We start from the raw sequence: 15,665 nt of genomic DNA, 5'->3' as shown, positions 1-15,665 counted from the left end.
GTAAAGCTTTCACTTCGTATTAGCGACAAGTGAGTGCAATATATTTTTATGATGACAATTTTTAAAAGTAGACATGTATTGGGTACCTCACAACTCTTAGCAGTTTGCATGTTAGCACATTACATTCTCTCACAACTTAAAAGAGTAGGAAACTGAGGCCTAGAGAGATTAAATAACTTAATAAAGGTCAATCAACTGGTAGGAAGCAGAGCCATGATAAGTAAAGAGCTCTCTAAATAGGATGATTTTAATCATCTGCCACTTTTCTGTAGGCAAATAAAAAGGAAAGTTTTGACTTAAGGCACTCTTGTTAAGTGGCAATTATAGACATTTCCAATCCCCTTAGTTTTTGTTGTTAGTGTCATAATTTATGGGAATAAAAGTATGTTGTGAGGAAGGATGAAAAAGGAACAAATTCAGAAGGAAACTGTGCTTGGAATTGGCATTTTCATGAAAAAGAATCAGAACAAAATCCTGCAAGAGCCTGGATACAAAAAACAATCTGAGCAAAATCTGTAGGAGCCCAGTATTTATGGTTGTTATTTGACAAGCCTGGAGAGATTTATATAATATCTGAAATATAACATCAAGGTTAGTTTTTGGTTATTATTAATTAGCACTAGTATGACTTGTTAATAAAAAAAACCTTTTTACTTGTTACTTTTTGAGGCAAGCTGAGTAAGAACATTCCATGGTACCTCATCAAAAGTATGACTGCCATTTTAGGTTAAGCATATTGTTGGCCATATAGTATAATGTCTTCCACTAATCAGTAATCTTGGGTTTGTAGTTTTAATCTTGGCTCTATTCTACTCTGTTTCTAGCATATTTGGAATCTGAGAAATAAGTACTTTAAAGAGTAGTCAATTCTAACTGGATAGTTAGCAAAAAATAAGCTTTTCTTGGGCTCTTCCCTTGAGCACCAGTGCCTCCTGCCTTACCTGTGCCTCCTGCCTTACCTTTTTTTTTTTTTTTTTTAACAATTCATGTGTGTAATAAGGGCTGGCTTTGTGGCAGGTGCCAGAGGCACAAACATGACTAGCAGTTTCTAAATTCATAGTCTGATGGGCTAATGGTACCCACAGATGCTACTGGAGCCCTGGGACTCAGGCTTCCTGGAGATGACTGCAAACCAAGACAGAATGATGGGTAGTGATGGTGAGGAAGACTGCGGAGGGTATTTGATGCCTTAATATGATTATGAGCCAAGGCTCCTGGTGTGTGTGAGAAACAGTAATGGAACATAGCTGGAGTGTACGTGTGAAGGAAGGGAGATCACATTTTCATTTTGGATGAGTCCCACTGGCAGTGAGATAGAGGATGAATTTTAGAGGACTTGTGAAGGACTAAACCCACATGTGACTGAGAAACTATTGCAGGAATATTAGGTGAAGTTGTTAAGAATTTAACTCTTAACATCGGTGGTAGCAGTCATGGGAAGAATTTGAGAAATGAAAAATTTGAAAACATGTCTGTGAAGTAAAACTAGCCAGATCTGGAAATGGATTTCATGGCGTGGGTGCAGAAAACAAAAAAGATTAGGTTGACTCTTTAGCATCAATGACTTAGACAGAGGTTGATCCTCAGGTTGAACCGCCTGAGGGCTGGGCGTAGGTGGGGACTGGTGATGGGTCGGCATTTTCTGTATTGAATTTTGACAGCGAAAGATTTGAACTTCACAATCTGAGATTCTTAAAAGAATCTTAAACTTCAAATTTAAATGAAATGTTTATGATGTTGCATGAATTCATAATAATCTATGAATAATCATTACTGTTAGCTAAAAAGCCTTTATTTTCAGTATCATCTTTTATTATTAAGAATAAGTGCTTGATTTGATCCTTTCTCCTTTGAAAGTACTTAGATTGAAACAGAATTAAAACAATACTTTCTATGAAACAGGGGTTGGTGGTTTGAGGTTCTACTTAAACTGAATACTTATCAGCATGTGAGGACTGGGATATAAAATAGACAAGTCATAATCTGTTCTTCAAATCCACACTTGCATTTCTAGAACACCAGACATATTCATGATCTCCAGGATGAAATTATATTATAGGCAGCATCTCATTTTCATGTTTTTCTTAATTTATTTTTTTACTTTGCTTAGACAATTCAATATAAGTTACCTATTTTATGTAACCGTTTTTTCCTTTTCATTATTTCCTTATTTGGTATGCTTTCAATAGTACCATGCCCAGGTAGGTATTACATAGCATGAAAACAACCTTCCTGGATACATCCACATTTCCTGCTCACTGCTGTGTGTGTGTGTGTGTGTGTGTGTGTGTGTGTGTGTGCATACACATGTATATCTCTGTTGGCAAGGGGTGCTTATGTTCTAGAATTATGGATTTATTCTCAAATTAGCATTTTTATGTATTAAATTGAATAACTATTTGAGCTAAAGGGTCAATATATTAACTAGAATGAAAGTCTGACATGCCCCAGGCATGACTTTGTTTTAACTGTCACAGCGCCACCTTGTGGTTGTTAAAACATTAGCACAACTTCCCCAAAGGAACCTAATTGATAGAAAATGATTGACACCTAAAACATCATGGATGCAGAAGAATAAAAATAGGTGGAATTTAATATATGTCGAGTAAAAACAGAACCAAGTTATGATTAATTGGATTTTGTGTCCATTTTATTTTATTATTGCTTACAAATAAAAAGTGCTATCCAAATTTAGTGTAAAAGACTAAATAAGAATGAACCACAGAAGCTTCTCCGTGTATTAAGACAAACACATCGAAATCTTTGGATATTCCCTTGTTAAGTAGGATTTAAAAACTCTATTAAGTGAATGTCCAATAAATATTTCAGCTAAGATAGTAATTTTTACACTTTTTAGACTTTGATACTACCTAATATGTGTCCATAAGGCAGTTGGATCATAGTGAAAAAGTGTAAATTGAAGACTACAACAAAACTTTGGTACATCCCTTAAGCTGAACAGCAAGTCAAAATTTATACTTTTATAGATACCTGTTATTGTACATTTACTAATTGAACAGCACGACCCCTGACTTAATGAAAAAGTGGTGACTCTACTGCAGAATATTTAAAAATTTTTATGATATTTTACATCAGAGTGGGCAATTTCTTTTACAGATACTTGAATTATTCCAAACTTTTGTGCTGGTCATTATTCCTTCAGAGAGAATAATGTCTCTACTGCTGGAATATTCTAACTTTATTAATTTAGGGAAATCCTGCAGCATCATAGAGAAAAAGAGCAATTAGAAGTTATGAACTGATTAAATAACCAATTAGCATTTTAGAAGGCCAGAAACAGAATAGCTAGAATAAAGCCAAAGAGAATGGAGATATTTCAACTTATTCATTCTCCCTCCTCTGTCTCCATATCCTAACATCTATCTCTAGCCTAATCTCCTTTTTGTGGTTAAAAGTCACTTTGTCTCTTTCATTTCTTCTTCTGTATATTTTACCATTGGGGCCTTAAGAAAGACAAAAAATAACACCAGCACCCCTCTGTCCCTCCTGGTTCAAAACCAATTGAGAGAGAGAGAGAGAATCCACGTAGCAGACAGATGCATGTCAGTAATGCACGTCTATTACTGATATAGTGATAACAGAATGTGACTTCATAGTCACAGCCAAATGGGCCCTTTAATACCTCATTCCTACAATAGATAGACATCCACCCAGTTGTGGTATCTCCATGAGAGTGGCAGTTGAGACCTGGCTGCCTTCTTCCATACAGGAGATATTTACAGTGGTGGCAGTCACATTGGTAGGTCTTATTTGAGGTACTTTAATTTACTATTTAGTTTGTTGCTATGAAGCTAAATCTCCATTTCCTTTTCTGAGGCCCATGTTTCCACTATCCCAGTGCTGCATTTAAGAGTCAATTCTACCTAGGGACAGAGTCTCCACTTGCTGTCATGAGCAGGCATTTCTGGATCTGTCCTCTTTTTGTACAATTCATTCATATAAATGTAGCACTTTTAAATGTGTAAAGTCACAATTTGGATCTTTGAATTCTAAAGCCATGGATGGAGATTATGTAATTAGTAAATCTGAGCCCAACAGAACTTGATGTGGGAAGATGGTTGAGTCTATAAACAGCCGTATCACTTCAAGGGGTTGACCCCTACACTGTTTTCTCTCTCTTGGCCTAAAACAAAGGAGAACAGAATATAAGAGCTGTTGATCTGTGCTGCTCAGTACAAAACAACATACATGCAAATTTTAAGCTATCTTTCTGGTTTGCAGCAGGAAAAAATTCATTCAGCCCACCAGTTGAGGCAAGTTTTGCTGAGATTAAAGACCCTCTTCTCCAATAATTTAATCTCTTTCCTGTCCTCAAATTCAAGGTCAGGTCAAGGTTAGCCACAGCAGCCTGTTTATGAAGTATTCTGATGAAAGCAGAAAATAAATATAAGCTGCTTCTACCTGCCGGGACTAACACCCGTGTGGATGAGTCTGCTAAGGTGTCCGGGTTGCTGTTGTCTTAGCTGTGTCCACAGGAGCTTCAGTCTTCTCAAAGAGCCTATGTAACCTAATATTGTGAATTTCCAAATTATATTTAGACATCAGGTTATGATAAATACTTCGATTTATATGACGCATGACAAGACAATCAACTCCTTTGATTCATGTCACTTACCCTCTAATACTTGGGGCCTATTTTGGGGGCATAAATCCTATAGCAGAATAAAAGGGAGAAGACTGTAAATTACTATGCGTTATCTATGAAGTAATGATTTCCTCCAAGATTTTTGAAGTTGGCTATATTGACATCTCATGAAGATGATAGTATTATATGGCTTAAGAAATTAGGTATAGTTGGAAAATGAAAAGCTTTCTACCAGTAAATATGCAAACTTGACATTTACTCCATAATTCTACAGTGTTTCACTGGCTAAATAGCTACTAGCTGAAGTAAATGAAACTTGCTTCTGTAAATATTGTGAAAGCTTGCCTATCTCTTTATTTTCCCCTATGGGCTTTGGTCTAATATTTTGAATACAGATCTTTAAGTCTTAGACTAATATGCATAAAAGTGGGCTAATATTTTGAATATGGATATTTAATTCTTGGACTAATATGTATAAAATATTGCCCATTTAAGATACCAATCTACTTGTCATTTAGTTGTGCAGATTTGATTAGGAAGGAATGAAAATGCATCTATGTTAATTTCGATGTTTACCCATTACATTTGAGTATATGGGTATCAGAACTTTGAGATTCAGTTTTACCAAAAATGTAAATCATCAATTATCAAGGCCTAAATTCCATTTTGAAACCAAACCTCATTTTGGTCAGTGTCCATTGGCAACTTGTTTTTGTGCTGGCAGATGTGTCTGTGTTCTGGGTTGTGCTTAGGAACAGTGTCTGTGCTCTTGCATCCCATCTCCACAGCAACCAGCACTCCGGTGCTTTGCTCAGCACACATAGGACATGCAAAGGGAACAGTGCTATCTTTTGAAATAGCATTGTTGGGGACACCAGAGACAAACAAGAGGAACTCCACTTCCGCAGGAAGCATGCTTCTGGCCACAGTTCATTTCACTCTGTACCTTCCAGGGGAATGCACAGCATTCTGTCATTCACAGTCAAAGGAGGAAAAAGAGGCACAGAGAGAGTGGAAAGAGTGAAAATGAAACCTGTGCTTTCATTTTGTTCTCTCTGAGGGGTATTTTCCCCTTAATATTTTTTTTTAGAAGGAGATTAACATTTAACACAGATTTAAGCAATCTATCCTGGAATTATTTCCTGAGTGAATTTCTTTTACTAGCAGTACATAAATTATAGTTGCTGGTTTCAAACATTTCTGGGAAGAAAATGGATCAGATTAGGAGTATCAAATTTTAACTTCTGGATTCCCTTGTGCCCTAGCCATTGAGTGGTAGGAACCAGTCAAAAGATGTGTTAGTTGAGTTGTTGGACAGAGAGGTAGGACAACACAGAGACCTGTTTCCTTCTCCCATGGTTGCGATTTATGTCCCCCTGGAAGTTGGACTGTTAGCTAATAGCCCGCTTTTTTCACTCTCCTGCTCGGCTCATCATTTCATCCTCCCAACCCTACTACTGCTGTTGGTATGTGACCATGGCCTCCTGCCAACCTACCAGCCTTCGATCCTTCAGTTCCGACAGGTCTCACACCCTGAGCCATGCCTCGTACCTGAGGGACAGTGCCATGATCGATGACACAGTTGTGATCCCTGGTCACCAGGTAAGTGACTCTTTGCCTTCAAATTTCTGCTTTCTGGAATGCTATTTAAACTACTGGATTCTGGAAATGTCTGGAGAAAGCTTTTTAATCTAAAATAAAAATCTTAATTCAGTCGAGAAGCTAGTGGAAGAGATTTTTCTCAAACATGAAAAACATCCACTAGATTTTTTAATGAGCAGAGTTTTTCTAAAATAATATATTGCTTGTTTCCTCAGCTATACTGAATTCTTCTGTGGAGATTACATATAAAAATCAATTGTTTTATAAAATTTATATTAAAAAAGTGCAGTAAAATGCATTTAGTATATAAGATGAAAGATACAGGTTAAATACATCAGTATTAAAATTATTATCTATAGAAGAAATGTAGATCTTATGGAATGTTTCAATTTTAGGTATGGTTTTATCAGTTTTGGCTGGTTGTATATGAGAAAATAGAACACCTCCTTTCAAAGACAATTACAGAAATATGATCTCATATCAATAATTTAAATGGGAGTGATGATAAAGGATACATTTTAGATGTCTCAGTCTTATATATTTAAATGAAAGTTTTCCTAGATATCCACTTTCTTGTGATACCACATTTTAGAGTTCATTATATTATAATTTAATTGAAAGAAAGTGTTTTTTATTCAATCCAGTGTTCTTTGTGTTTAGGTGTCAACTTTAGCCAAGGAGGCGGAAAGGAATTCTTATCGTCTAAGCTGGGGCACTGAGAACTTAGACAACGTGGCTCTTTCTTCCAGCCCTATTCATTCAGGGTGAGTGAATCAATATTATGTATCCAGATCAGGAGGTAAAAAGAGATGAGAGTGAAAAATAACAGCTTTGTCCAGTAGTTTTAGCTGATGGCCAGCTTACAGGGGAAGTGACTTTTGTTTAAACTTTTAAATAGTATTGCTTTATGTAACATGGACTCTACACAAACAAGCCAGCAAAAAGGGTTGAAGTCAGCATTGAAAAACTTGACTGTTGTTTTAAAATAGCTAATAGAATTGCATCAAATAGCTTGCTAACTAACCAGAATATACTGGTGGCCTCCTTATCCTTCACATTTTGTTTTTAACGTATCTTAAAAAAGGGGTGGGATCATTTGCTTTCTAGGAAGTTCTATTAACTAAGATTAATGGACTACTTTAATAAATGCCTTCCCTTACATATTAATGCATTTAAAATAATGTTTACAGAAGTTTGAGTCACATAAATTTATAGAGGAGTTCACATGCTATTAGAAGTAGAGATATACTACTGTAAAGGGAAATTAGAATGCAGCCAGTCAGGTTCTCAGTCATTATCTAAAGTCATCCAGATCATATATGTGCCACTACTTAAGAAATGCAGACTTTTTATACTATCATTAAAAAGCAGGACTTTGAATTAATAATTTTAAAATACTTAAAGATGTTCTTAGGTATAAGAATTCATTTGTGTGGAATATGAATTTCTTAAGGAGTTTTAAATTGTTAACACTCATCCCAAATGGGTTTTCCTTTACATTGTAGTAGTTTCAGCTCTCATAGTAATTTCATAATTATATATACATTTAAAAATATTTTTTCACTTTTTAAAAGCTCCACACATATTTTATCTAACTAAATTCAATGCTTTGGTTTAAATTATTATCCCAAACTCTTATCCATAATCCCCATCATTATTTTGAGTAGTGAGTCCCTTCTTATTTTTATTATTCTAAAATATTCTCCTTTTAGGAAAGCATTCTAATGTATAATAGTTAAAAATTTTGGATCGCTTAGTCTAATCTTCTACTAAAGGCTCATAGAATATAAAATTTGTTATATAGATATTGAAAATAATTATAATATTCTTTTCCTTGTTAACTCAGTAAAAGCTAGTTTCTGATGCAAGAGTTATTCAAGGGAATAAAAACCAAATTAAAGCTCTTCTAATTTACTTACACATTTTTAAGTATAAAATGAGGTAATTAAAGTCTGACAGCCATGAATTATTCAAAAAGCATAATGTTGCATTCTGCCACTAAATTTCTCAAGAGTAGTGGGAAGAAGGAAAAGAGGCTTGGCCCTAGAGTGTTGAAGGATAATAGATCAGAATCTAGAGACCATAATAAAGTATTTGAAGTCCGTATCTAGCCTACATAATGACAAGATTATTTTAGGCAAATGCGACTACTTTTTATTGATATTAAAATTTTATTAATATCTGAATTTTAAAGAGTCAAAATGTGGTAATACTTCAGTTTTCAAAATAAATAATTTACTTTACAAAAGGAATTTCTTAAAGTAGTGTTAACCACTGACAGGCAGTAAAGTACTCAGCTTGAGTACATCAATGTACATGCCAAATTGTGTAAAATTAGTGACATATATACTTAATTATAGTTGATTACTAATGATGAACCAAGTGCATCCAGTAGATAAAGATTAATCACTTATTAAAATAAGGATCTTAAAAATATTAGTGTCTAATAAAACAATTTTTCTATGAACTTAAATGTTATCACTGACTCTAAACAATTCTCAGCTCTGGCTGTACGTTAGAATCACCTGGGAGCTTTAAAAAACACTGAGCCCAGACTCCAACCCAGACCAGTTACATCCGAATCTCTGTTTTGGGGACTGTGTCATTGGTATTTTCTACAAGCACCAATAGCCCAAGTATACATGTTTTATATAAATTGTTAGAAAGGAACAATTTGCCTAGTAAAGCTTTGACTATAAAGGAGACCTAGGTAATTATATATGCCTAGTTCTCTCAAATGTTTTTTATCTCTTTCATTCGCTCAGGTATCATTCTTCACACACTCAAATTCCAAAGAGTACTAAACTGAGAGACATAGTGAAGACCTAGCCCCCGCCTTTACAAAAACACAGATATGTTGTTATTTGAAGATGGGAAACATTCTGTGGAAGAGAGGGAACATGATGGTTAAAGAATGTTTTGGAACCAGACCAATCAGAATTCAGATCCTGGCCCTGACACTCAGTATGTGACACTGGGCAAATTATGTAAAATATCTGAGTTTCTGTTTACCTATCTGTAAGAAGAATGTTATATTATGGATCCATTAGGGAAGATTTAAGGATGAAATGCTTCTTAAATAGCTAGCATTTTGCCTAGAAAAAAGTAAGTGCTAAATAGGTTATAGCCATTAGTATTTACACAGTGCCCATACACATCTTCCAAATCATTCATAAATTCCAAATCAGTTCAACAAAATGTATTCTGAATCCTCTAAATGACAACGCAATAGAGTATAGTTCATAACGGTAATGTTTGACTTACTTTTATCAGGTGACATGCCATCTAATAATGTCTCTACCATAGCATTATAATAAACACAATGCAAATGGTCATTCTAATAGGATGGGTAATCCCCACTGAAAACTCAATTAGTCTGAGTGTCATGGTATTTGAAAGCCACCACAGTATTTATGTATCTGAATATCATTCATAATATCATCATGTACAGTGATTTCTTATAATTTTATTCATTATACACCAAGTTCCCAAGTATTAGTTTTGTATATATTTTTTTAAGGAACTGAATTTCTCTCTAATCAATTGGATGAAATCTCAAACTACTTCATAATTGGCCTAAAATGTAAGAAAAAAAGATTTTTGATAAAGGGGATAATAAAGTAGGTGTTTTTATGCACATGCCACTAATTTTGTGTATAATGTTCTAGTAGATTCCATAAAGGGATTTTAGATTAATAGAAGAGCCATCTTCTACCATTAAGCAGTATCAGTGATTTTCTTTTACCTCTATTCTATGATTCCAAGACTGATGTTCATGACTACAAAGAATAGACATCAGTGACTAAAAAATAATCTGTTTTGCCCAGTACATACAGCCACTAACTAGCAAAAGGAAGACTGACAGTAATATTTTTGTTGCTGTTCTTCAAGGGATTGCATTGCTAATTCACAATCTAACAGTTATTTCTAACATCCCAGTCATGATCATACCAACATAAGCTTGGGCAAGAATTTGAAATTTACATTTCTTCTCTATTTGATAAGTATACAGTGAATTAGCAGAGGTAAGGCACAGTCCCTAGTAATAGCTTGTTTTGAGGTTTATTTGAAATACAATTCCAAATATCTTTACTTTTATAGTTTTTCAGCAAAAGCCAAGGGCCAACAATTGAATGTCAATTCATGATGTTATTGTATAAAATAAAGTAACTAGAAGTCCATATGGAAGTGATCTTTTAAAAGACTATTTTCATAAAACCATGATGAAGACAATTTTGCTATGAACTGAAAACTACTCCAAGAAATAGTCGATTACAAGAAAACACATGAAGATATTGGCTCAAATAGTGGAAGCTGATATTTGAGTTTCAAGGATGACAAGGCTGTTTCTCATTTGATAACATTAACATTTACCTAAATACCTATAGCAGTTAATTTAGTTGTTCATGTATTTCAAACATTTTAGTCCGTTTGTAAGGTACATGAATGTAGATTCTTTGATGAAGAAAATTGTAAGTAGCAAAACACCTGTTTTGTAAGGTTAGATTTCTAGTCCATCAAATATGTATCCTTCATACATCATCAGGTGTTGAAAACACAAGTGAATCATATGACAACTGTAGAGGGTTTTGATGAAGAGCAGACTCAAAGGGAGTGAAAGGCAGGACAGTAAAGTGGGATTAGACGATGTGACTAGTGAGGAGGACAGCAATCCTCAGAACAGGGAATGAAAGTCTGGAAGAAAGTACAGAGACATTGTTTGCGTAGTTTTTGTCACCTACTAGTAGTAATTCATGTTACCTACTCTGCCTTATAGTTTATGCTATTGTTTGTCATTGAAGCTATTCTTTATATTGTGTCTTTAATGTTTGCAATTCTTCTGTAGTAACCCAAAAGAGCATTACCATTATTTTGAAAATTTTAGAAGTATGAGTGAAAAGCTTCAGAGACAAAACTAGGACCATCAGATCAAAGACTTTTACATTTTATTGTAATACCCACTGATGTTTTGTAACTTCCTAGACACTTAAACTTGTTAAGTGCCCCCACAAGCCAATGTTGAATAAGGCTACAAATCTGTATCCATTGCTTTTATTAATATCCCCAGTTTCCTCAACTGGGAGTCACTACAAAGCCTCCATACCTTGCTCTTCCCTCAGCATTTGCACAGAGCTGTATTTCATTTATATTTCCATCTTTTTTTTTCAATGTATAGTGTACTGGTATATAAATAATATATTTCAGTTGAAAGTCATTTCTGATTTCCTTCTTTGTATTTCACTTTATCCATTCCTTCTCTGTGCTAAACTATCTATTCTGTTGCAGCCGAACCTCTCCATGTCTTGATCGTGACAACAGCAGGTGAACTTGTGCATAATTCTTTCTCTGAACATGTTGCAACTATTCCTCTCTCCCTTTCACCATCTTCTGCACATACCCTACCTCAGGATGCTTTAGTGTGAAGATACCTAGCCAGAGAGAAAGAGAGAGAGAGAGAGAGAGAGAGAGAGAGAGAGAGACAGATTTATGTTTCCTAAATCACAGCCACTGCTGAATTCCCTTAACAGTGAAGAGAAAGTGGGTATTTTTTATTTTATTATAAAGTAGGTGGGGATGTGCCAAAATTAATGTAGACCTACTGTAAAAGACTATCTTCATCACAGGTCTCCCATCTCAGCTGCTTTTGTGAGAAGAAGTGCTACATAGAGCTAAATAACTGAAAAATGTTATTCCCAACAATTATGCAAATTTGGTTGAGCTATTTTAAAGTTGTACTCAGGGTTATGATTTCAGGTGTCATTTGGCAGGGATTTTTTAAATTACATTCTAGGTGAACCAAAGGCATTTCCTTGCTAGTAGTGCTTTAAATGCAGTCTTTTGATATTTTGGAAATGGTGCTATAGAATGATTCTAGTTAGTGTTCTAAAAATATCTGTTCTATAATTGTCTTGATAAAGTAATTTTTAAAGGTTCTTGTCAGACTGCTGATGATAGTATTTTTATTATACAGGCCTCCATCTTGATACTATGGACTGTCTACAGATAAGACAATTCTGAGAATTTTACATCTATCCTTTTGCTTTTTCTGAAGCGCACAGTAAATATTAGGTTCCTATACATAAACATAGTGATAAATAATTGTTGGGTGATGTTAACAAATTTGTGCTACTTTTTTCAAGCCATTTTCCGTCAGTTTTTTAGTTTATGGAATTCAGAGGATTAGGAAGAAAGTAAGGGGATTATAGAGGAGAAGAAGCTCATAATGTGGTTTCTCACAGTACTTCCCCAGAAATCAGCTTTGATATAAGGCCCTCTAGCTATGTATATGTGGATCACTGAAGCACCCTGATAACTTTTTTCCCCTATTTTCACCCTATAACTAACTCTGAATGCTCCAGTATCCTCCCAATGCCCACCCCATTGTCTTGGATGAATTGAAAGTAAAACTAAGGATTAGTAATTTTTGGGGTGGAGGATATAGTCCTCAAAAGACCAGAATCATTGTTTTCTGCTGCCTCCTCTGAAGCATGTACCTGTTTAGCTAATCAAATTGCTTATTTGTAGGCAAGTCATCTGCATAATAATGATGGATTGCTTTTGCTCTTATTTGTTTTAAGTTGTGATAACATTGTATCTCACAATTTAGAAAACTTCAGTAAGAATTTCTACTTTGCATGATTGCTGAATTTCATTTGAAGAGCTAGATAGGCTTAGTTAAAGCCAAGTATGTTACGTGATATTTTTTGTCTGTACAGTCTTAAGTCAGTGTTCAGTGCAGTGTGTGTATACATTTTCTGCAAGGCTGCCCATTGACTGTTTTATTAACCATACAGCCAAATGACATATATTTCTTGGAGTAATAGCAATTTATTTTCTAAACAGGGATTTTTCCAGAGCATTTGAAATGGAACATTTTAGTAGGTTTCCTAGTATAATAAACAGTATACAGTACATGGAATTTTAACACCAGAAGGTCACCTGTGAACTTATTTATTCAAAGTCCCTCATCTTAAGGATGAGAAAACTGAAACATAAAGGCATTAGTTGACTTACCTGAGGTTACAGCAATTGAATTACAGCAATAATTCAAGACAGAAATAGATCTAATGATGGATCAGAGATAGATCCAGGAAAAGCATGGTACTTGCATTCTCCTGTGCTCTGTGATAACAGTATTTTTACACCTTAAATAGTAAAGTTCATAAGCTAATAAAGGCTTCATCATCATATTAAACTGCTTTAGGAAAGTTCAGGGTTTATTTCAGGTATTCAATAAATGTTAGTTTCTCCATTTATTCTTTGGGTTTTGTATTATACTATAATTGTTAAGACAGTCAAAATATATAAAATCATATGAATGTAGGAAAAGGAAAATGATAAAGAATAAGCATTTCTTGAATTCTGTATGTTCTACCCACATGTGATTTAATCCTCACCATACCCTTAAGTGGTGATGTAATTATTCTTCAGATGAGACATCAGTCTTATAACTCACAAACAGCAGAGCTGAGCCTCAATCTATGTACCAGCACTCTCTACAGATTTAAGTACATGTTTTGCATCAATTCTTTTCAGCTGCAAATGTTTAGAGGCATTATCTTGTCCCATTTTTAATCCCCTGGAAATATAAGAAAAATCATATTTATCTAATCGTCTCTGGTATGTGAACTGATTCATCTCATGATGCACACCTTCCAACCTTTTCTTTTTGTTATTGTACAAAAGTAAATGGTCTCTTACCATTTACTTTTTGCTTTTTGAAATTGTTTCCTGCATTGCAAAACAACTGGCCACTAATTCTACTACCTCTCCAAATAGGGACACTTTTTGAGATTCTGATATTGTTAGTGAAAATATTTAAATTACCCAACTTTACACTACAACCTACTGGACTTAATGATTAGCATATAGACTTTTATGTAAAAGACTTTTCATCAGCATCTAGAATAAACTTGAGTCATTATGCTCTGTATCCCTCACATTTGAAGAAAATACAGTTCTTCATATTCAACTTTTTGTTAGCTGTTTATTCTGCAATTACATTGAGTCTGATTAGTTTAGAGTATTTTCTCATTAAATTTATAGACATGTTCATTCATTTTAACTAGTAATATATAGTTCTTTCATGCCTTCCAACCCTTTGTTTCATTCTTGACATCTCTGTTTTGCTTTCTTCTCATCTCTCTCCCTTCCCTCTCACTTCCCACTCCAGCTCCCTTGACCTCACTCTCTCACCAAAGAAGATTGCCTCACTAGAGCTTGTTGCTTTTTGGTAGTATGTGCCATTGCCTTTAGTTATTTGATAAAGACACAAAGGCTTGTTTTCTTTGGAAATTTAATTTTTCTTTTCCCTAAATCATGCATTTGGCACCTTAATTTTTCCAATTTGTCTTGAGTTCTGGTGCAATACTTACTATTTGATCTATAATGACACTGAGATGCTTACTGTTGAATTTGTCTGCTTGCAACTTCCATCTTTAAATTCTTCTATTTTAATTTTCCAATCTTTGGTCTTTCTTAATTTCTATAATTTTCCCTCCTAATAGAATTGTTTACTTTGGCATATTCAAATTTTTGTTTTTTTCCCCACTCCCATTTTTTTACTAATACTCTATTGAGGAAAGTAAATATATTGGGTCTCTTAGTTTGGAGAAGGAAAAGGCCTGGAGAAGACTTTTTAGCATTAAGAATAGTCTTTCCCAACTATTTTGCCAGTTTATGAGCAGAAATATCTGACTAGAGTAATTTGAATGAGTTCTGACTGGATTGGTTATCCAGAGACCAAAGAATTAAATTACATTCTATTTTATAGCCTTCTTTCTTTATTAGACATACATATATACAACTTCTCATAATTTGCCCTTTTCACTCTTCCATTCATTCACTCATTCAACAATTATTTATTGGCTACCTACTGTGTGCCCCATCGCATTGTGCTAGACACTGGAGTGACACAGGAAGAATCTGGAGAACAAGCCCACTGCCATTATGGCACTTATATGGCTCCCATATGTGGTTATAATTCATTTTTCATTGCCCAGGAAAGTGATTCCAAGTGAAGCCATCATGTGACATCTGGGGCTTAGACTGTGAGCATCTTGGCAGCAGCACATATGTCTTTACTTTCTGTTTTCTCAGTTCCTAGTAGGTTCTTGCTTAATATTTAATAGGTACTTAATAGGAGGATAGCAAACATTGCATGAGAAGGAGCGTGGAAATGGAAATTATGGAGTAAATGAGACAAAAGAGGCTTTCAAAAGGAGTAGCCACTGACAAGCTCAGAGAAAGTAATCAAACAGGTGGTTACATTGACTTAAACATTTACAGCCAAGGACCTAGCTACTTCAGGCCCCTCTTTAGAGAAGGCACCACTGGAAGATACTCTGCATGTTTTTCTAGATGAAGACATTATATAGGCCATAAGCCATCACTGGAATAAATATAGTGGAAATACAACAGCATGTTACATGAGTGAGGAAACTCCCTAAATGGCTTT

The 15,665-nt window shown here is 34.7% G+C and overlaps 1 protein-coding gene across 21 annotated transcripts in view; it reads left to right on the top strand.

Annotated features, from left to right (window-relative positions):
• The window catches only part of ANK2 (ankyrin 2), a 351,461-nt gene that overhangs the window by 280,200 nt on the left and 55,596 nt on the right, over positions 1-15,665 (top strand). For 12 of the 21 annotated variants that reach the window (XM_037001140.2, XM_073237157.1, XM_037001145.2 and 9 more), the window contains 2 exons: positions 6,106-6,208; positions 6,869-6,972. In XM_037001140.2, the coding sequence (XP_036857035.2) occupies positions 6,106-6,208; positions 6,869-6,972 (207 nt within the window). Of the gene's footprint in view, positions 1-6,105; positions 6,209-6,868; positions 6,973-11,494; positions 11,531-15,665 lie in introns of all 21 variants that reach the window. The other 9 variants (XM_073237146.1, XM_073237156.1, XM_073237147.1 and 6 more) reach the window with 2 other exon arrangements.

This window comes from Manis javanica, chromosome 5 (genome assembly GCF_040802235.1).
Source record: "Manis javanica isolate MJ-LG chromosome 5, MJ_LKY, whole genome shotgun sequence".
Taxonomy (NCBI): Eukaryota; Metazoa; Chordata; class Mammalia; order Pholidota; family Manidae; genus Manis; species Manis javanica.
Note: the sequence above shows the minus strand (reverse complement) of the source record. Positions and strands in the feature narration are given on the sequence as shown.